The sequence below is a fragment of the Leuciscus leuciscus genome, assembly GCF_965113295.1.
Source record: "Leuciscus leuciscus genome assembly, chromosome: 25".
Taxonomy (NCBI): Eukaryota; Metazoa; Chordata; class Actinopteri; order Cypriniformes; family Leuciscidae; genus Leuciscus; species Leuciscus leuciscus.
Genome location: NC_138724.1, coordinates 16,238,130 through 16,262,438, shown reverse-complemented (window position 1 = coordinate 16,262,438; position 24,309 = coordinate 16,238,130). Strand labels below are relative to the sequence as shown.

At 38.1% G+C, this 24,309-nt stretch overlaps 1 protein-coding gene across 2 annotated transcripts in view; it reads right to left on the bottom strand.

The window, feature by feature from the left end:
• The window catches only part of grm8b (glutamate receptor, metabotropic 8b), a 172,450-nt gene that overhangs the window by 42,518 nt on the left and 105,623 nt on the right, over positions 1–24,309 (bottom strand). For both annotated transcript variants that reach the window (XM_082159287.1, XM_082159286.1), the window contains 4 exons: positions 19,058–19,193; positions 17,786–17,940; positions 17,557–17,694; positions 1,066–1,266 (listed from right to left, as the gene is read on the bottom strand). In XM_082159287.1, coding sequence (XP_082015413.1) covers positions 1,066–1,266; positions 17,557–17,694; positions 17,786–17,940; positions 19,058–19,193 — 630 coding nt within the window. The remainder of the gene's footprint in view (positions 1–1,065; positions 1,267–17,556; positions 17,695–17,785; positions 17,941–19,057; positions 19,194–24,309) is intronic.

Below are 24,309 nucleotides of genomic sequence, written 5' to 3'. Positions count from 1 at the left end.
AATATATCTGCTTAAATTGACAGTGATCTCCTTTACACGCAGGCGCAGAACGCAGTCGGCTGACCATTCGGTGTGTTCAAGCACAGCTTTTTTCCCGAAGCAGGCGACAACACAGTCGGCTTTCATTAGCGCTAGTTCTTTGGCGTGTCCCTACCTTTAAACAGAGAAAAAAAATCACCTTAAAAATGAGTGAGATGCTCACTCAAATGATGTAGCAAGAAAAGGGAACCCTTTACCCAGGCATTTTTAATGCACTGCATTTTTAATGCAAAAATATAGCAGCATTAACGTTTTCTATAAAGAGATGCGAGTGCGTAGATGAGGTGAGGAGTTCATGTAGGGAGGGACACGAAGTTGCAGAATGCAGAACTGAGGAAGAGGAGCGTGGACAGACAGTAGGGAAGGGAATTGTACAGTAAGGAACTCAATGATTCTGGTTCCTTAAAGATTATGTGCATTTTCTTAGTCATTTTGAGAAAGATAGAATGAGCACAACTTAAAAAGAGTTCCAATTGCACTTGCTATCCTCAGAAGCCATTGTCAAATTTGACTTCATTTCAGATATCAACAGAAATCAGAAACAAATCAGAAATAAATTGGATTATTGAAAAAAAATGTATGCACTGGCCGATAAACCGCAGGGATTCCAGAACTTAATGGAAACAACAACAACAACAATAAATTAAATAAAAAAAGTACTTTTTTTTTAATATAGAGTCCTAGAGTTCTTAAAGTTAGGCAGAAATTACATAAACATCAATTCATTAAACATAATTTATACAAGTTAATATATCAATTATTGTCAAATTAAAGAAAAACATGACTTTTTAATACACAATGAGGCCTACACGATATCAGTGTAGAAAAAGAAATGATTAAGAACTTATGCACAAGAGCTATGCATTTTCAAAGTACAAACATTTCTGATAATGAACAAAGGTGTCTTTAAAAAAATTATGCAAATTAATTCGAACTTCAATCGGGGTTGAAGTTCAAGTGTGCTTTCTAACGATCCAATTAAACTGAGGAGGAGAATAATTTGTTAGAATAGCGGATGTTTCTCACCATTAAAGCTGACGTTTCTGATGTATCCCAGCAGCTCCTTGCCATCTATGCTGCTCATGCGGGGGCAAAGGCCTGGATATCCCAAACAGAGGTCCCTGTGCATGCGGTGCAGCGCGTGGGCCATGGCGTACACCGCGTCCATCACAAACTGCACCTTCCCTTCTTGCTCGTAAGTGGAGTCCCTGCCAACCTTCTCCAAGCCTGCAATAAAAGAAGAGTCCAGTGCAAAACTTTCAAATGTTAAAATCTGGCCCATTTATAATTTCTTTCTCAACATGCCCAAGTGACAAGCTTGGTGCAACTCCTGAGTTCCTGGCCAGCTATGGGGAAAAGCATTCATTTATATGCAAGTTTAATTTATTTTCAAAGGATTTCCGATGTAATTTCTTCTTTCCAAAGCATGCCAAACTAATTCACACAATGCCTCAATGCCTGATGATGAATTCATGCCATGCTCTGGGATAATTAGTTTATTAGCGCCAGCGGGAGTGACCTCTCCAATGAGGTTAGCAAGAGAAAATAACAAAAAAACAAACAACACCAACAACAATATGAGTGTGAATCCACTGCAAAGACTCCATTAGCTAAACCCTAAGTTTGAACATGGTAATTTTTCATCGTTTTTTTTATAGCTTTAAATAGGACCTATTTTTCTTTTTTACATTTTGAGCCACATTTCTGTTTGAGCATGGAAAAGTTCTGCAAAGCTACAAAGCACAAATTCACTCCACAGGGAGTTATTCTCTGTATCAGTAAGCAGCAGGCCAAATCGATCTATAAAAAAACTAAACGAGTTTTTCCGGGTTGCATCCGTTGCTGGATCAGCTGAGAAGTTTGCGCTGTCTTTATGCAGAACAAGAGCGGCCTCTAGAGGTGAAATAAAAACTATCACTGATGCCTCGTGGAGTTTGTTTTGACACGTGAAGCTGTGTGCTGCACGGAGCGAAGCGGATTTAAAACAGACAAAATGGTATAAACTACCGTACGTGTTTTCATATCATTATAAAGTAATACATTTGTTGACTAGATGCAGCATTATTAGTGGAGAACAGCAGTATTTTTACAGTCGAGGCTGAGAGGACTTTACAATAGGAAAACATTTTACAATAGGATTACATTTGTAACATTAACTAAGGTTTCTGAACTCCCTGAAACTCCCTTTTTCTGGGGACGTACATGTCACAATATCCCTCAATTCCCGCCCAAGTCATACACAAATAAGGGGTGAGTTGCGTTAGTAGTGTGTTCAAACTCACAGGTAGGGTAAAGGGCCTGACAATTTCCCAAACACACTTAAAGCAGTTGATCAATCACAACACACCTCCAACACAATCCAAACCTATTACCCATACACACACCTGCCGTGACTCTCTGTAATACCTGAGGTTAATTGTGGAGTGTTGATACTTGCATTTCCCCATATATGTTAAATACGGCGTAAAGCAACAAAGGAGAGCTTTAAAAATGGTCAGTAGCAAAGAGCAAATTAACAGGTCTAAACGGAGCACTCAATCACTGAACTTGTCAGGCTAGAATTTACAGGGACTCGTTTACAGAGAATGAAATACAATGCGTCTCTGTAGTGGACCGAGGTCTACAACTCAACTGAATGGGAAGCTTTTACCTCACCAGAGGGAGCACTTACTCGTCTTGTTGGTTTAATGAATCACTCGGGTTCAGCCACATTAAAGAGATCTTGGACACAGTATCTTAGGAGAATGCCGCAAACTAAACCACTTAATCTCACGCAAAGACTGGACCAGGAACTTGAAATAAGGCTCTACTACACTGCAGAAACAGGTCATGTAACCCCAGGGGATTCCTGGTGGTACTTGAAAGATTTTGCCTTGTTCAAATCAATCAATCAATCAGTCAATCAATCAATCAATCATAAATTAATATTAAATAGATTAAAACACTAATTGTGATTAATCATGTAACCAGTCACATGATCGTGAGTGAGACTGCTTTTATTCAACAGTCCAATAAACAATGTTAATATTAATCAACTTACCTTAAATACACTATTGCAGTTACTTTGTCTATTTTTGCTCTGTCAACGAAAGCATTCACAAAGCCACAGCAGAACCATCTGAGCAACACACAGTAGTGGCTTTCGTGAAATAATCCCCTTTTTGAACGTATCAGTTGAGTGAATTATTAAGTGACTCATTTATAATAATTTACTTGTTTTCTTTCTCGAATGAATCTGTGTTTTTGAACTAATCAGCTGAGTCAATGATTCAATGATGCACTCATAACGACAATCACTTGTTTAGTTCCTGAATAAATGTGGTTTTGAACAAATCTGTTGAGTGAATGATTCACTCATAGAGGCTTTGTTTTGTTTCAGAATGAATCAATGTACTTGAACGAATTGGTTGAAAGAATAAGTTAATCATTCACTCATAAAGACATGGGACTTGCTGGTGTAACAATGTAATTTGCAGAAAGAGTCAGTGAAAAAAGGACTCCTCTGGCAAATATTGATGCATCCAGTTAAGACAAGCCATTCTGTGCAGAAAACACAGTCCAAATATGATCTCCTAATCAGTCATAGATCTGAAAGCTGAGAAAGTCTGGAGGCATGAGAGGGAAGGTTCTTTTGTCTAAATGAGTGATGAGTGGCAATGCAGAGGACACAGAGCCCAATCATTAAAACCAGCATCTTAATTAAACTTCATTTATGTGGGCTAATTCAATTTGCCCCGAACAAGACCAACACATATCACAGTTTCGCGGCAGATGAACACCCCTCTGCTGTGGTTAGATGAGAAAATTAGATTAATGACAAATTAATTACAGAGATTTTCTTTAATCATGAGATTAATAAAGAAAAGAAAAAAAACAGGCCATTTTTGCTTCTGACGGCCTCAAATGCATTTCCATTACAGTGACATTATGATTCACTGTTCTAAAGCTTCAAGATAAAAAGTCCAGAATTTGACTGACATCTGCTGGGCTAATTTTGTGTGAGAGATATCCCACAATGCTTTTCACTTAATTTGACCTTGCATTAAGAAAAAAAGGAGTGTCGATAAAGAACCAGTTTCCTTGATTTCCAAGAATCCAGAAAAAAAGTTTTTAACATTGAAAATACAATGAAAGCAGCAGATCAGCATTAGAATGATTTCTGAAGGATGACACTGAAGACTGGAGTAATGATGCTGAAAATTCAGCTTTGCATCACAGGAATAAATGATATTTAAACTAAACAATGAAGCTTCTCAAAATTCCACAGTGTCATTTTGGCTCATTCCTTTCAATCAATCCTAAGTCGCAGGAGTGATGGGAAGGAGAAAAAAAAAATGTCATTAGACAACACAGCTTCAGTACAACTGACAAAGACATTATGAAGAAGTAACTGCACTGGGGCCGAAGTGTGACAGATATCCCCTAATTATCAATCCAATATACTTTTTGGGAATCCTGTCAATGTCAATCTATAGAACATTTCACAGTAATGAGGAAGTGGAACTAAAGCTTCACGTGGCCATAGCACTTTCATTCATTATGTGCTTGTTTCCCTTATTAAAAATGACAATTTGAAGTGAACATCAACAAATGGGCATATGTTATATGAGCCGGTGCTAATGTTGGTGTCTCAATGACAGAATAACTGCGGTTTCAACCGAAGTGGAGTCAGATGCACCATACCTTTTTCCACATACAGTATGTGCCTTTTTTTTCTTCTCCAATTAAAAAGGAATGTAAATCAGGCCACGCATTTGCATAGGATGGTAATATTGCCCTGTTTTTTGACAGGATTGAGAAGGTATGAGGGAAGGCAGAAAAATGGTATTCTAAATGAAAATATTGCTTGAAGACATTTTTTTAAAGACAGCAGTGATGGCTACCTGACTAGATTAAATCATCAGACCTCGCGCTATACAAATGGCACTTATAATTTGCAGCAGTTACATTTTAATGATCATCTCAATAAAGCTTTAAGCGTGAGGGATGCCGCCATCTGAAGCTGCAATATTGCCTTCAACTGCATCTGAAAACCCTTTGCCAATTTTTATGAAATAGCTAGTGACGTAAAGTTCTGCACAGGCACACAATTTTTTGATAATCTTAAACATTAATCATTAAAATGAGAACCTTTGGTGAAATTATTGTGCTGTATAATGAGAATTTTATATATTTACCAGTCGTTAAGCGACAACTTCTTATCCACAGTTATTGCAGGCGCAGCCCTCTGAAGCAACTGTACTTTCTTGTGCCTTGCTTAAGGGCATGATGGGATATGGAGGTCCTGATGTACACCCAAAATCTTACCACCCCAACTCAATTTATTTAGACTTACAAAATAACCTTCAAATAAATCACACTTTTCAGGAACTTTAAGGTCTTTAATGAACACGGAGAATAACCCCCGGGAATGCGCATAACAGTCAGTAAACAGTCAAACTGAGGAGGAAGGGTGGGGGCTCTGGAGGAGGATTACGAGGGGCTGTGGTGAAGGCCAGAAATTAAGAGGAGATTGTGGCGGGAGAAACCAGGGTGGCAATGATGGTGGGAGGAGCCAGGTATGATCAAGGAGCAGAAGAAGCCATGCAGAGATCCAGAGCGCAGCCAGGATGAAGGTGGAATTGAGGGAGGGAGGAGCCATGGTGGAGACTTGGCTGATGACACTAGGGGGATTACTGACGGAGAGGAGGCCAGTACACTCAGATGGGACCAGGCGACACTGATGGTCCTGGAGGCCGAGACGAAGCCGCAGTGATGAGCATCTGAGGTTGAGCCGGTGGGACTGAAGACCGAGGTGGAGCCGGAGGGACTGAGGACTGAGGTGGAGCCGGAGGGAAGGCGGAGTCAGACAATGCAAAAGGGGTGGAGACGGAGTGCAGCGGACACCCCATAAGTCCGCGGCTCAGGCAGGGTGACATCTGACCAAGGCGGAGCTGGAAGGACAAGGCAGCCCAGTGGAGCTATAGGGATGATGGTCTCTGGTGGTGCCAAGGGAGGGAGGAGCCCAGGTACAGCCGACAGGTCGACGGACCGAGTCACAGGAGACTTGGAGCTGGGCGGGACCAGCGGGGATACAGGAGACTTGGAGCTGGGCAAGACCAGCGGGGACAGGAGAATAAGGAAAATATTCTCTTCCAATTCATCATAAAAACTGTTTGCAGAGGCCAGCTGCAGCTCACCTATCAAAGTATCACAAGACCTAATCTATCAAAGTACCACAAGAGCAAGACGAGACCAGTCGTCTGGGTCAGGCACTGCAGTTTCCCCAAATCGCCCACGCACACGCTCAGATGACGACACAGCTGTTTCACGATCGGCCGAAATCACCAAAGACAACGATCATGTGTGTTGCGAGTTTATTCTGACACATTCCACTCAACTGATGCTCACAAATTCATGTTTTTATAACAGTAAAAACTATTTTTATGTGACCTTAATGTTATATTGTGTCATTTTTATCTAAATAAAACCCAAAAATATAGACCCACTTTATTAGAATTTAAATAGTATAGGCTTATGTTAAACTTGATTCTTGTACACATTATTTCTAATTTTAGGAGAAACATCTGAGACAAAGGTGATACTCACATAATATATAACTGAGAACTCTAACTGAATGATATAAAGTAAACCATTAAGCTACTGCTACACAGCCTTAAAACTAATTTCAAATGAGATTTCTCATTTGTTTCTCCTAGCTTCTCAAATGTTTATCTAAAGAAAAAGAGCACTGTAATCTCAGAATTTCAGAAGAGATCTCAACAACATCTATATCTCTAACTGTTCTTGGATTTGCCAAGGCACCAAAATCTGCAATCTAAAGTCAGGAATCTCAATATGAGCTTAACAGTTTTATTCACATTCTGGTACTCTTACTGTATCGTCTTGTTTTTGTCTATTACATTTCTTTAAAGGAATTTCATGAAAAACATTGGAGAAAAAGGTGATACTCAAACGAGAACATAAGTGAACTCCAACTCAGTTATTTAAATCTCAATGTAAAAAAAAGTTGCTGCCTTAAACATCCAAATTGATTGTACTTAAAAATGTAAGTCATTTCAACTTAAATTACATTAAATTTACAGCAATGTAAAACATATGTAGTCATAAATTATCGATCATATAATTTTTTACAATGCTAAAGCTACTGCTAGACACCTTTTAAATAAATTACACAAGATGTCTAATTTGTGTCTCCTAGACAGGAATGAGATTATATACTGTAGAGATCAACTGGAGACTTTTGCCCAAGTCTCCTGCTTTTCATATGTTTCTTCTGAAACAAAAGTCAAAGATTTCTATGAAGATTTATCTCCAAATTATTTGAGCTATGATGTCTATGAGCTATGATTCATGAGCTATGATTCATTTTACACCCTGTACTTTTACTTTAAGCAAACTGTAGTCTCATTGTGTGTCTCATTGTGTTCTCCAAATTAATTTTAAAGTTGATAAAAGAGCAAACTTTGAGCAATACAATATGGATTTTGTCACATATATAACATTCTATTCAGCCAACATTTATATTTTAAGTTATTATACAAAATCTACATACTTGGCTGCCTTACGTATAACAGATTATAATAATTATATTTTTCATATAGCTGAAAAACACTAATAACATAGTAAAGGACATTTTTTGCAATCACATACTGTATCTTGTCTGGCAAAATAATGAAAGCGTTCATGCGGTACAGAAGTAGTGCCAGGATTAGCATAAATGCTATATAGTCAAGCTCTCAAGAGTGGTTCAAAAAGATTATCTCCATATATGGATGTGTTCCACAGGTTACATCGTTCAGAATCAAAAGTACTTGATTTGATAGCACACTTCAACAATGCGGTTCACATTCGCCTCATCGTACAACGGGCAAAAAAGAAGAGAATGAGTTAGCCATTCAATTCTGCCGTGACTCACAGGAGACATTTGGCAAAAAGCATGCAATTTTGATACTTCCAAAAAAACACGGACAAAGGTGTACTTATGAAATGTCTTCAAGTGCCCTTCACTTAACAGGCATCTTTGGCTTGCTTTCATTCTTCCCGTGGACACCCATTTACGCTAGCATAAAGGGCTCAGAGCTATTAGAGTCGAGGCAAGTGACGAGCACCGTGAGTGGAGCTCAGACCCAACACAGACACTTTAGGTTTACATTTCCTTTCATATGAAAGGCTGGGAAGCAGGTGCACGAGAGGGCTGAAAATGCGCTATTAAACACACTGCCCACACCAGACGCTGTCATGTGAATTCCAAACATTTCAGGGAATTTATTTTAGAGGCCTTTTCTCAGCCTTGAGACAAGAGAATGTTAATGGGTCATTCCTAGTATGCAGTACATTTTCTAAACCCCACATACAGTACACTTACCACTTTTTTGTTTTTTAAAGAAATTAATTGCTCAGCAAAGTTGCATTCAATTGATCAAAAGTGACAGTAAAGACATTTATAAAATATTACAAATAAATGTTATTTTGAACTTTCTATCAAGGCATCCTGAAAAAAAAAAAAAGTTTGCACAAACATTGATAATAATAAGAAAAGTTTCTTGAGCTTGTCACAACCCCAGCTTAGGTTTCTTTTTTTTTGTGTTAGGACTTTTATGTTGAAGTGTTTTCTGTTACCATTGTTCCTGTGTTCGGTTCCTGTTTGGCTTGTCTTCATGGCTGAATCTGAAAACACCCCCTAAACCCTCATTCACTATTCCCTACATTAGTCCACTAATACGGTTCACTTGAAGGAGTGAATGAAAACGAGTGAGCGAATTCGGACAGCCGTTGAGCGCCAATGCGTCAACCACTACAAATGGCTGTCCCCTCAAATAGCGCCCTATTTGAGGGTATAGGGGGCGACTTTGGGATTTAACCCATGTTTGTTCCCATAGCCACCCTTGATTGTCTCCATAGTTAGCCTTGTTTCGTTGACTACAAATCCCCTTAACCTGTCCCTCATCAGCCCCTTGTTATCTTGTATACTGTATAAAGTGTTTGCTGCATCTGGATCCTACTCTCGATCCTCTGAAACAGCCACTGTTACATAACAGCAAACCAGCATATTAGAATGATTTCTGAGGGATCATGTGACACTGAAGACTGGGGTAATGATGCGGAAAATTCCGCTTTGCATCAGAGGAATAAATTAAATTTAAAATTAGGGCTGTCGATTTAATGGATTAATTTAATTAATTAGTTATGGAAAAAAATGTGTTAATTATTTTAACGCACCCACCCCGCCCCAGACCTATGTAGGTCATCTTACATTTCATACAGTGGATTGGTGATGAACATGAAGCAGGGCGACAACTTACTGTGTGATAAAGGCTGTAGAATGCAGTTAGATGCCTCTAAAATGTTAAATATTGGGGCAAAGATGCCCCTGTGTGAGTTTTTGTCTCATATCTTCTTTTATGTTCCACATAAGAAAGTCATACAGGATTAAAAACGACAAGAGTGCGAGTAAATGATGACAGAATTTTCATTTTTAAGGTTAACTATCCCTTTAATACCCATTTACCTATTTAATACCCCATAAATCTCATGGCATGTTTATGCAATTGAAATTGCAGTGTAAATGCATTCATACCATACATACTGAGTCTGTAAATCTAAATACCAATTCAGATGCAGCTTCTGAAAAATGGCCGTTGTAGCCTAAAAGTTTATGTGTAATTATATGTTAAATCCAGTCAAATATTTCTTTCTAAAGCAACTTTTTGTAATGTCTATTTGATACTTTAAATTCATATCACAATAATGACTTTTGGGGGAAATTTCTCAGCCAATTAATTTGCTAATTAGATGAATTAATCGGCACATCACGTAATTAATGAGAAACAAACTTGTAAATGCTTGACAGCACTATTTAAAATATTTTAAAATAGAAAAGTTACTTTGAACTGTAATATTATTTCACAATATTACTGTTGTTTTTATACCAAAGTGTAAACACAGTCTGTTACATCTTATAAGTAGTGTAAACAGGTGAGAAAGAAAGTGTGCGTGTAACAATATATTGGATCTGTGCAGCTCTTAAAGTGACTGCAGCCTAATAAACCTGCTTCCGTCTGTGTGCTTAAAGTTAATCGAACTACAATAGAGAAAGAGAAAATCACTCACGGCTCTTGACAGAATATCTTTTGTAGCTTTAATAAGAATCAGTGTATATTTAATTATTTAATTATTTCTTTATTTTTATATTTAATTATTCAATTTCTGTTGTTAAATAAACCGGATGTAGGCCTACCTGAAACCATATACACTGACGTTAAAATGACATTTACTTTTTATGTAGATATATACCGTATCTATGCTACAGTAAAACACTGTTCACTTTAAGAATTTGTTGGGATACTTTCTTCTCTTAAAAAATAGAAACATATATATTGGTTATATCATTTTCAGTTTTTAAAATATCTAAATATAATTTACATTTACACACTTTATTGTATCGTATTAAATATTGCATTATTTAAAGAGTTATCTTTTTTTTTTTTATATATTGTGAAGCCCTAATATATATATATATATATATATATATATATATATATATATATATATATATATATACATTTCAAACCAGCTATATGTATAAATATCAATAATATCAAGCCAGAGGAGTGATGAGAAGGAGAAAATTGGTAATATATGTAAAACCTCATTAATAATAATAATTATTATTATTATTATTTCTATGAATAAAATATACTAAATATATTTAAAAAATTGTATATAACTTTTTATGAATAATAAAATCAAGGGATAATCCAAGTCAAGGGATAATCCCTTTTTTTCTTATTTTCTTCACAGAACATGAAATGAGAAACAATTAATATGGACGTGTAAGACACTGAGATACAGAGTGTTTTAACACGGATCTCCACGTGGCCTCGTTTTCCGAAAGTCACGGCGTCCACTCACAGCGAGAGCACACAGGTAATTAATTCAAAGTCATTATCAAAAGTGTTCTCTCCAATAAATTGTCTGACAATGATCATGGTGTCCTCTTATCCTCGCTTGAGTGGAAGTTTGCACTAAACACTAATTATCACACAGAGATTCTTAACTCAGTGAAGCATTCGCGACGCACGAACACACGCGCACAAAAACGCTCGCGAATGGACCTAAATGACAGTGCGAGCAAATTACATGGTATTCCGAACAGGAGAACAATGTTAGTATCAAGGACGTCCACCCTCTGCCCACCTTGTGCCCAACCATCAGACACATTCAAACATCAGACGCTGTATTTTTCGCCCGTGGAGTTCTTACATTAGCATTCGGACCGAAAGTTTGTGACTTTGATTGACCTCTGAATCCATTTTCACAACTTTAATCCGAACAGATTTCCCACTTCATCTGAAAAGGAACATACTGTGAATGTTTTGTTGACACTCCTGTATAATCACTCCTACCTTAGCGCATAAGTTAGTTGTAAAAAGTCGCCCGTTTCGTGGCTGGGGTATTGGTGAGGGGATGTGAGTGCTATTAACTTTGAGTTCCAGCCCTGCATATGTAAGTGTGCGCCTACTCAGGGCCCAGTGAGGGTCCATGCAGCTGATCACCTCAGGCTACTTGTACCACTGTTGTGTTATTAGCATCTGAGCACCTGAAAAAGAAAGGATGTGGGTGTTCCTGCTCCTACAATCCAAACTCTTTGTACCTACATGCCCTCTGGAGTCTCACCTGCCATTTACAATAAATCAATAGCTGCACCGGAGAGGAGACCGAGCTCCACTCTGTGGAGAGAGCCGCGATCTACAAAAGAGAATTTGCAAAGTTCATCAGACTTTACTGATGTGAGCGCTAGTGTGGCTTAGCATCCATTAAAGGAATATTCTGGGTTCATTTCAACGGACTAGCTATGTATCACGTGACAAAATCCAGTCATTTCAATTGGGAATTTCATGTGAGGGTGAAAGATTTCTCAATGCAGAAAAATGCTTGTGTGCTTCATATATCTCTACACAATTGGCAATAGACCTTACACAAAAAGTTTTTAACAACCTAGAACCTATTCTATATGTCTTGTTCTTATGTAATCTTCATCAGAAATATCAAAACCAGGTAGAGTCAACATGAAATGATATCCGCAACTCATTACACTTCTGTAATGTGATGTACGAGCGTCAGGATATTATTTTTTTTAAATGTAGGTCAAAATGTAACTTTTCATCTTGAATTGACTGGATTGTGTTTCTATACCAATAAGTTAAACTGCAAAAGACACCTTTGATGAATCCCAGTGATTCTTTTGAATCTTTAATCTTCTGAATCAATTAACTAAAGATTTATTTTGTGACTATTTCTGCAAGATGCATCTTATGCCAGAGGATAACCCCGAGTATGATTTTGTGTACTATGAGTAATTTCCTCAAACGATTCATTAATCAAGTTGTTCACAACCAAATCAAGTAGTATCCCTCATCATTTGTGCCCTTACAAATCTATTAAGAGACTCTAGAAAGCATCATAAAGTGTTCTTGACAGAACTGATCTGGTCTATAAGCAGATCCATAAAGGTGGAGCTGGGGAAGGTGGAGGGTTTCTGAAAGCACGCTGCAACTGCTACAGCAAATGCTGACTAAGTATTTGAGGGTTAAGCAGCGAGCTCATTGGCTACTGATACAGCAGGGACCAATCAGCTGTGCCCTATAGAGAACAATGTGACTGCAAGCAAATTGAGTCAAGGACATATGAGCCTGTGCCATGTAGAATTCCATGACATAACTTTGTATTTGTTTCGGAGCCATTTAGCAAAGTTTTTTAGAATTTCAATAACACTAGGAACATTAATTAAAGGATTTACCCCCAAAATTAAAAATCTGTCATTTAAAATTTTTTTAAAATTAAAGTGATATAATTTTTCAAAATATCTTTCTTTGTGTTTATGACATGAGGGTGAGTAAAGAGTTGTTATTTTTGGGTGAACTATCCCTTTAAGAAAGTCAATGGGGTAAATTTGTCACAAAAAAACCCCTAAGAATATTTCTTTAAAAAGGCAAATCCCATTCGATCGATCCTTACACAGGAATCCCAGTCATAAATATTCACACACACACACTTTACTGCACACACGTGATGTAAGAAGCAAATGTAACAGAATACAAAATCAAACTCCATTAGCTTCCCTGTCAGGTCTGATGCAACATGTAGGACACATAAGATGTATCCCACAACCGAGGACATCAATACATGGAGACGCGCCTGCCTTACAGACATGCTGCAACACGTGAAAGCAAACCCTGTGATATCAGCACTTTTGCAGACTGTGCCAGAGGGTTAATCTTACATTCATAGACCTCTCTTTGCTCTTCATACACACAGGTGAATGCTGACCACACGTGTTGCTGAGTCGGCTGTTTGTCATAGTGTATGATTACTCCACAGAGCCACTCTGATAAAAGCTTCACCAAACCTCAATCTCTGGGTGATCATAAAATCAATTCAGACCGCTACTGCCTGCCTCAATCCCACAGATAAGTCTTACACGCATAGGCCGCTTTCAAACTCAATTCCTTACTAGTCAAAATACGCCTTCTTCAGCAGGCAAGCTGAGTCCGGAGATTTCCCTCATTCGCTTTCCTCCAGCAAAACCCATCGCGGCACATTTTGTAAATCCAGTTTCATTTGCCTGACATCTTTCCATGGGATTCAGCCCAAAGTGCTTGTCTTAAGAACAGTCAGAATAAACGAAAGATCGCTCTCTTCTTGAAGATTTCTGTCTGGAAGATGTTGTAGTCAGCATAATGTACATCTCAGAGAAAAAAATTCTGGATGTGTAATGCTAATTGGAGCGTCTGATTCAATTGGAACAGGATTCAGTGACTATAAATGTGCCTTGAAAAGTAGATTTTTACATTTTCTCACTGAAGTGTGAGAAAGTCACTGATGCAATGGTAGGTTATGGGTGGTTGCAAGACGCTACTATAAGTTTCTGTTTGAATGGGACATTTTGAGACATCAGTCCTAAAAACTGACATTGGCTGCGTCCGAACTTATTCTGAATAAGTAATTACTTCCCAACCCCTAAAAAAGGACGTTCTATATAGTATTAATGTGTATAGTATGAATGTAATCTGGATGTACTATGTTCGCCATGTTGTCATTATCATGTGACCTTACGTCACTTCACTGCCATACACAAATCCTCTCCAGTGGCCTCATGGTATAGTAAAGGGTCCATCATATAAACACTTCAGAATCTCCCTGGAAGAAGTAAGTCATCTGGGTACTTTTGACTACTCTTTCATGAGTACTGTGAATTCGGACATACATATTTTGTCACATACTGTTTTTCGCCTACTATATAGTAGGGAAGTATGCGATCTCGGATGCAGCCGTTGTGAACGTTGCCTATAATCTGGTCCCTACTTTCGATGGTCTGACTCTAACCACTAGGCAATTATTTATACAGCCAGCACAAATGCAATCAGACTACACCAAACAGCCATCTTCCCTTCAAACATCATATTTAACTGTTACGCTGAACAAGTCTATATTTGCACTCTGGTCGAGCATCAAATGCTTGCACTTCTAGAAAAGAGATGCTAGTTTGTCCACTTTGATTTTTTATTCCAGTACAGCCTATTTTCTTTCTGAACTGAATGCATGGAGAGTTTATGAAGTCTAAATCGGGCTATAGCGTAAGTGAATGCCATGACTGAGATCCCCTAAAGTGAGCTGATGCATTCTCACGGCTTGCTACCTCCGCTAACAGCCCAGACAGGAAAGCATCACTGCTCTACTAAATATAACACTATGGCGTTGAGTGCTCTGATTCACAATTGCTTGTCTATAAGGCTGCCTGGAGATGTGCTGAAACAAAAAAAATCAGCAGTGCATCACCGATCATGTGACTTGAATTGGCCCCTTTGACCCCCTTGCAGACACACACACACAAAAGCTAGAGCTTCTGACACAGATGCATGTCTCTAAGGCAACATGCAATAAAAATGGACCAGGTGACTTTAGTGCACATTATTATAAAGATTTTTTAGATTCTGAAACAGGATGTTTTTATATGGTTTTTAGAGAGTTCTGGGTAGTTTCTAGAGAGCTGCTATGTTTTTATGGGTTTTTACTAGCTAAAGTAAAAGAAGCCTTTGAAACAACATTTCTATATGGTTGCTTTGGTATTCTGGGTGCTTGCTAGGAAGCTGCTATGTAGTTGCTGGTTGTTAAGGAGTTGCTAGGATACTCTGAGTGGTTTCTATGGAGTTGCAAGACAGTTACTATAGTGTTCTGTGTTGTTGCTTACTAGTCCAAGTCAAAAGGCTCAAACAAAATGTGGTTGCTATGATATTTTCTGGGTGGTTTCTAGGGAGTTGCTAGATGGTTACTAGCATTCAGGGTTGTTGCTTACTAGTCCAAGTCAGAGCCTAAAACTACATTTCTATGTGATTGCAAGGCTGTTCTTGGTGGTTGCTAGGAAGTTCCTAGATAGTTGCTAGGGTGTTTTGGGTAGCTGCTAGGGAGTTGCTATGTGGTAGCTAGGGTGTTCTGAGTGGATGTTAAGGAGTTGCTAGGGTGTTCTGGGTGGTCTCTAGTGAGTTGCTAGATGGTTACTATAGCATTCTGGGTTGTTGCTTACTAGTCAAAGTCAAGAGCCTCAAACAACATTTCTATGTGGTTGTTAGGGTGTCCTGGGAGGTTGCTAGGGAGTTGCTAGACGGTTGATATAGCATTCTGGATTGTTGCTTAGAAAGTCAAAGTCAAGGGCCTAAATACAATTCCTATGTGGTTGCTATGGTGTTCTGTTTGATTGATAGAAAGTTGCTAGATATAGGGTGTTCTGGGTTGTTGTGTTCTAGCCCATCCCAAGTGTCTGGATATAAAAAAATAAACATTATGTGAGGTATTCATGTAAAAAAAAAAAAAAGTGAGTTACATGCTGATGGATAAAATAAAGTTCCATCCAACATTATTTCTCACCAAATATTTTGTTCCACTCACAAATGTTACATTTGAGAAGTTAAATGCATTGCAAGTGCAACATAATGTTGTTTTGCAGTATTTGAATACTTGATGTAATGGTGTATTTGCGTCCTTATGTGCATGTGTCTTCAGGCATCTTCGGTGCTTCTATTCAAATTTTCTAGGCCCAAGCACTGCACGGCCCCTGACAGCTGGGATCTCTCAGCGTCTGTTTTTGTTATTTGACAAAAAGAGCATTTTTGTCATGGCTTAATAGCTCTCCCTCTTCGTACTTCTTTAAGGAATAGATGATCGTAATCAGCATTTCTGCCAGCGTGCTGTTGACAGAGGCATCCATTTGCAGTGAAGCGTAGTCTGAGCATCTCTTTACAGATCATTCAGAAAGAGAGAGCGAGAGAGCAAGAGCGAGAGAGCAAGAGAGAGAGAGAGCGATGTGCCGCATCCACAGCTATGTAATTATTCTCATTATGTCAAATCACCGTGCCAGAACAATAACTGTGCTTTCATAAAAGGACCCCAAATGTCCATCTGCTCTATGTAGCTGTACACATGAGTTTCATACAGGAGAGAAGGAGAATTAAGTGACAAGAGGAGACAAGAGCAACAACAAGAGCAACTGTCGCCATGGTGAACCTGGGGCAGTCAATTGCTTAAATTAAGATCAAATAAAAAATGTACATTTTATTTTAGCCAAGTCCTCCTACTTTAATTTAATATTTTAGGCTCAGTTTAGATTTTTATTTCAAAAGGAAAACATCTAGGTTTCTATTACTGGCAGTTACAATGGAAGTGAATGGGGTCAATCTGTAAACATTAAAATATTAAAATATGATTAACATGATTTTAGCATGAAAATAGCATTTTCTGTGTAAAGTTATATGCTATGACATGAATGTCACTATTCTATTATTTAATTTCTTAATGTTCCTGGTCTTACTGCTAACACTTTTTTAGTGCGCATTCCAAAGAAAGTGTTAGCGTAATCTTTCATCAAATGTAGAACTTGTTCCGCCTCTGAAATGACATTACCAATCCGTTTCCACTTCCAAATTTTGTTCTATTCGAAATAGATCACATAACAGAAGCAAAATGGTATGTGAATGCTTTCACTTTTACTTATTTTGGAGTACAAGTGCTAAATGTTAGGTCACCAAACTAAAGCTAAAACTAAACAAACTATTTTTTTTGCTAAATGGCATAGAAAAGCAGCCATAAATGTAGAGCTGATTCCATAAAGACTAAGCGTCTGCTTAAATAATTCAGCTAGCCTTTGAGTAAATCAATCAGAGCTTAGAAGGACTGTCAGATTGTGAAGACGGAACAATTTTGACCTCCATTGTGCGCAAATGGACATCAGTAAGACTGCTGTTTATTTAAAGGCTTTACCAGTTCCTGTCTAAACAGAATCTCTTATTCCTGATGTCCCCATTGATCTTCTCAACCACTAGAAACACTGAATCCTCAAAGAGATCCAATCCGATGTCAGCGTGATGGACCGTTTTGCCTCCCAGGCAGAAGAGAACTCTAACAGTAACAGTGTAATTTCTAATCCAGGTTAAAAGACAGTAATGCAAAACCTTCTCATACCAGTGCATTTCTTCGGGCTGCCTGGACGCTTCCCATGCATCCCTAACTTGCATCCAAAATTCTCCTCCCAGAACTCTGCAAACCAAACGTTCCGTCGGTTGTTGGACAAGGAGCGGCTTTTGAAGTATCTGTCAAAGGCTGAAAATAAGTATGAAAGCATTGGAATTGGACTGGAATTGCAAGAGAAATATTAAATCAGAATTCGTCCACTAGACAATTACCATTTTACCTTCTATGGATGCTCTTTTTGGGAGGATGGTAATAGCACCTTCTGCCACACTTTCCTGCTGGACGACAGGAGATATCTTTGAGCCCCAGCTGTCTGATCCCACCCACAGGAAGTGACCTGTTTGGTTATTGCGCATTGCAGCATCCAATACACGTCTGAAAGATGAGCAAACAAAATACACATTCACATGTGAGGCAGTGAAGTATCCTAAAACCTAGAAACCTTGAAAATTTCCTTCAAACAGACTTGATTTGTTCTGATTTTCTGAGGTCAACAGTGTTCTGTTAGACCACTTAGAATGAAGTCATCAGCGTAATGGGCAAGATTCCAAAGGACATCATGTAATAGGCTTAGAAGGCCAGTGGCTCTCTGGAATATGGGGACGTGATTTGGTCCTGTGCTACAGGTACATGAAATTTCATGGCAAAAATGACTGAAAAGTGGATTATGTTAAAATGAGTTCTCCAGGCCTTAGACGGCACATTATAGGAAATAGCTGACTTCACCTGTTCTTGAGGTTTTCACCTAAGAGCAATACTTATGGCTCGACTGCATCATCTTCAATTTAACTCCATGAAAGTCATAGTTAAGTATCTGTGATTCGTCCAAAATTGGTAGCTTTTCAACTGATTTTATTTAAAGACCCTATTAACTCAACATTTGACTTCTTATGGCTTTTAGTGCATTTCCAATACATTTATTAACTTAAATGAATTTATTAACTAAAACACCTAAATGCAAGTCTACCTCTGAAAGTTACCAGACTTCTAGAAGTTACAACAACTTCAAAATATTCTCGGTAAAAGGATCAAATACTACTAGCCTTCAAAAGATTAACGTTGGTACGTTTTTAAAAATACACATTTTTGAAAAAGTCTTTTGCCAGGGCTGTATTTATTCGATCAAAATTGCAGTAAAAACAGTCATATTCTGAAAAATTATTAACATTTTAAATAACTTACTGACCCCAAACTTTTGAATGATTGTATATATTGAGGACTCATCCTGCCCTACAAATTTTAGCCCAACCAAATACATTACAAATTTAAAAGTGGCAGCATTAATGGGAAAAACATAGACTCATGAAAGCCATTACTCTTATTTCTCAGTAAAAAATAATCCATACAAAAAAAATGTCAGTGTGAAATGCTTGTAAAAGACTTCTTAGGCCTATTCTTTTTTCAGCATATTACAAGTACAGATTACCATTATTATTTAATATCTATACCACAATGAATATGATGGAAAGAAAATTGCTATAGATAAAGACACCTGATGTCATCTTCATTCGCAAACATGACGATAGCACGAGCATTGGGTGTCTCCAGTAGCCGCAGGATGATCTTGTCGAACTCTCCCGGTCTGGGCTCTCTGGGGATCTTCAGAGACTGAGCAATACACACACCGCCTGAGAGAAAGAAGATGAGGAAGTGGCAGAGAGAGAGAGAGAGAGAGAGAGAGAGAGAGAGTATATGGGGATGGATAATGAATGATGGAGAGATAGAGAGTGAGGAAAGGAAAAGGAATGGAAAGGAATTGGATAAGAGGAAAGATTGAAATTGAAATGAAAGGAATTGAATAAGAGGAAAGATTGGAATTGAAATTAAAGGAATTGATGGGGAAGGTAGGGGAGGGGAGGGGAGGGGAGGGGAGGGGAGGGGAAGGGAAGGGAAGGGGAGGGGAGGGGGGGAAGGGAAGGGAAGGGAAGGGAAGGGAAGGGAAGGGAAGGGAAGGGAAGGGAAGGGAAGGGAAGGGAAGGGAAGGGAAGGGAAGGGAAGGGAAGGGAAGGGAAGGGAAGGGAAGGGAAGGGAAGGGAAGGGAAGGGAAGGGAAGGGAGAAAAAGTAAAGTTAGAAATTAGAAAAAAATTATATAAGAGGAAATGGAATGGAAGAAAGTGATGGGATGGGATGGGATGAAAAAGGAAGGAATTGGTTAAAAGGAAAAAATTTAAAGAAAATGAAAGGATAAGAACAAATTAAATGGAAGGAAGGGGGGATAAAACGAAAGGAAAAGGAAAGGATAATTGGATAAGAGTAAAAGAAATGAAAGGAATGGATGGAATGAAAGGAAAGATAAAGTAAAAGAAAGGAGAATGGGGAAAGAAAGGAAAAGAAAGGGGAAAAGATGATTGGATAAGATTTTGGGGAAAAAATTGGATAAGAGGAAATAAAAATGGAGGGAGGGAAGGGATAAGAGGAAAATAAAATTTAAAGAAAAATTCATTGGATAAGAGGCAAGGAAATGAAAGGGAGGGAAGGGATTAAAGGGAAAGGAAATGAAAGGGGAAGTGTAAAGGAAATAAAAGGAATAGTAAAGGAAAGTATAATTGGATAAGAATTGGAAAAAGGAAATTGGATAAGAGGAAGTGAATTGAATGAAAGGAAAGAAAACAGGGAAAAAGGAAAAGGAAAGAATAAGAGGAATTGGATATGAGGAAAATAAATGAAAGGATGGGATGGGATGAAATAAAACATGATAATGGAGACAAAAGAAAGATACATAGGCAAAAGGAAGATGACAGAAAATACGATAAAGGGATATTGCAAATGAAATTGAGTATGAAAGCAGAAGAGAGTGACAAAGAGAGAAAAAGAGAGAAAGGACATCAGAAGGTCAGAAAGCACGGAAGGAAGGATGAAAACACCGGAGCGGCAACGGAAACTTATTCCATTACAAGATGGACAGGGACGCACATAGATTAGATACAGAGGGACCAGAAAACAACAAACAGATTCAGTGTTTCTCTCAGCGGAGTGAGGAAAGCGTGTTTAGATTCAAATGATATCTGATAGTGTCACCTTGCCCAAGGTGCCTGCGGGAACACGAGGTGATGTCAAACACGTCCCGGCTTATTTACTCGGTCTAATGCAATTCACTCAGCGCACTTGAAAACCTGCGGCCACGGTGTCATATCCACCGAAATGTACACAATAGCAATTCGGTTTCTGTATTCAGAGATGCGGCAAGAAAAATTGTGACAAGCCATGTCGTCAAGATCTGATCAGGTCCTTAATACATCTCAGACACTCTAACAGTCACACTAATGGAGGATTCGTGCTCGCTGTCTCTGACTCCAAAACAAACCATCTGCTCTCCGGGTCAATTTGAAATCCTCAGGCAATATCATGTTGTCAGGGAATTTGCAGCAAGGAGCATTTGATATGGAAACGGGCCACTGCTTGGCGTAAAGTGTGGCTATAATAACCCTCCATCTTGCCTCTAAGCCCTCAATTACAGCATAAGCACTTCACAGCCTGAGTTAAACACTCCAGTACCCCTCCAAAAACGTGCTCTCACCACTACAGTCCATTTAATGAACAGCTATGATGGCCTCATCCCGAGAGCAGCTGTGGAAGCCATCATGATGCCCAATTCACCGGAAGACACCCAGTTATTATGCCGAACGGGTGTCCTTTTGTTGCAATTGACGTTGAATAATTATAAATATAAGGTTAAATGATTATGATTGCTTTAATGTTTGTGATCGTTTTGTTGTTAACCTTTACAATATATACAAACAAACTACATTACCCATGAGCAGTAGCGCGAGTGATGAGGAAGGAGGTGGAGCTGGAGCGTCAGTCTGTACCAAGTGCTCTATGCTGGTTTTGTTATGCTTTCAACGTTGTTTTGTTTATCATCAAAAATTCTTGTTCAGTTAAGTTTCCAGCAAAGCTGAGATGTCTCATTATTTTAATGTCTCCAAACTATTTCACCTTTCAAGGATAATCATGCTTTCCTTAATGGTGGCTGTTCTCCTTTGTTATCAATTCCGTCAACATCATGTAATTGAGATGCTGTGCAGTGATAATGTCTGCTGGTGGGGCGTCTCCATGGGGCACACTCAGAGATCTCAGGTCTCACTTGAGATGCAACCTCACAATATCATTTTTAATATGCACCCTTTAAAAGGTAAATAAGGAGTAAATGTGAAGCTCAGTCTAGACTCGAACCAGGGACATTCTGGCTTTGAGGCGACAATGCTAACCACTGAGCCACCGGCGAAATTGCTGCAAACTGCAAATTTGTGACACTGTTCCCAAAACAATGGAAAAGGGGTTTACAAGAACACTACCGGGCACTATAGGCCCCAAATATAATATGATATATAGAAAGCCTATCTGTACTGTGTGGAACAAAATAGGCAGGATTTTCTAAAGATAACAATGCCAATTTATCATTTTCATAAAATATGGGCATGATCAAGTGTCTATAATTCCTTAAGAAAACCTCAGATATTCAAAAATTAGGCAAACACAAGTGACATGTGAATCTAAAGAAGCATGCAAACTTTTTGGAAGATCAGGTGCTATAACAATTAAAAAGACTATAAATGCTATATTTCTATAATAAATGACCTGAAACTGCTGAAAATGGTCTTTTCATCCCTGATTTAGGTTGCTTTACAGGTTTGCTAAATACTACACAATATATTTATGCACTTGAAAGTCTTAAAGTGACTCAACTCTCATCATAATTACTATTAATAATAATCATTTGCAATTTTTTATAGTTATTTTATTATATTATTTTCTTCAAATTCTACGATAGACACAATAGCACCTTCCTTAAAGGGTTAGTTCACCCAAAAATGACAATTCTGTCAGTAATTACTCACCCTCATGTTGTTCCAACCCTGTAATACCTCTCTTTACATTTAAAGAGAGAAGGAATGAATAGTGGAATAAAGTCGTTATTTTTTTTGTTTTTGCGCACAAAAAGTATTCTCATCGCTTGATAAACTTAAGATTGAGCCACTGTAGTCACTTGGACTATATTAACGATCTCTTTAATAACTTTTCTGGGCCAGCAAGTTTCAATCACTTAGAAGCCTATGGAGGAGTGATCAGCTCTCAGATTTAATCAAAAATATCTTAATTTGTGTTCCGAAGATGAACGAAGGTCTTACGGGGTTGGAACAACATGAGGGTGAGTAATTACTGACAGAATTTTCTTTTTTGGGTGAACTAACCCTTTAAGACTTCTCAAAACACTCCCCCTAACTGCCATTGGTCAGCAAACAGATAGCTCCGCCCCAATCTCACACCATTGGTTGAGTTAATGTTGCTATGCTGGCCTGGTCAGGCTACTCAAACAAACACAGCGATGTTTTGAAAATGCCACTGAGACATTATGTTTACACTTTTCAATAAAAATCAACCAACGAATGGCTTACTCTCAGTCAGGCTTGGGAGGGTTACTTTAAAAATGTATTCCGTTACAGTTACAAATTACTTCATAAAAAAAGTATTCAGTAACGTAATCCAAGTACTATAATATGAAAGTAATGTAACTGATTACTTTGGGATTACTTCAAGGTCACGTATATAAATAAAGTCAAGCAAGAAGAAATGTTATTAAAAAAAAATTGTTTTTATTTATTTATTAAGAATTTGGTCCAGTGTACAATATTTGCAAAATACACACACATGCCTGAATATATATTTATGTAAAGGGATATACAGACATCTAGTGGCTAATGTATGGTATTACAGTTTTTTTTTGTTTTTTGTTTTTTCAAAAAAAAAAAAAAAAAAAAAAAATTAAAATTTTTACACAATCTACATATTAGTTTATTTTAAAATAGGCCTACATGTTGACTAAAGCCGTGATCTTTCTTAATTTGCCTGACTGGACGTGGGGCGTTGGCAGTGGGAGTTCCCCTACGTTACGTAGACAGCGAACATCCCGTTACGTGAGAAAAGATAAGAAAGGACATTTTGGGTACTAAAAAAGCTACTCTCCTAATTTCTACAAAATAGCAGCGGAATTTCCATGAATTAAAAGCGATTTTACCCGCAGGCTGCATCGTTTCTACTAGCAGCAGTGATTCACTCTGCGTCTGAGGAGATTGTAGACAGCTGTTATTTGCACATGCACCAGCGTGTGGCACACGTGAGTCATTACTGGCAACAGAACCAGGAACTACTGTATAATCAAGCAGTGCTTAATATAGTGTTATTATGCCAAAATACTTATTTATTTAGTTTTAAATGAAACCATTGTAATCCTGAAAGTATTCCCCCTTTTTTCAAAATGTAACTATAATCTGATTACTACTGTATGTTTTTTGACGTACAGTAACTGTAACGGATTACAGTTACTGGATTTTTGTATCCCGATTACATAACGCCACATGTATTCCGTTACTCCCCAACCCTGCTCTCAGTATAGTGTTTTTAACATTGAAAAAAAACCTTCAAACCGCCTTTAAAAGTACATATAAAAATAGTGGGGTTTTTTAATCCATCCAATGCTTGTGTGTACTATATATTTTTGTGCTTGCATAAGTATTGCATCATTAGCTTAGCAACATGCTAAGCCCAAACTTTACTAGATTCAGCAGTGAAATCATATTTTGCTGGTTAAAGCTTTCTACATGAATCACTTATGAGAAACCCACAAGCTTTAGGATGCTGACTTAAAGCCTGTTCACACCAAGAACGATAACTATACAGTTTTAATAATCATTCTAATTCTATGAGAATATCGAAATCCACACCACAGCTATAACGCTAATGAC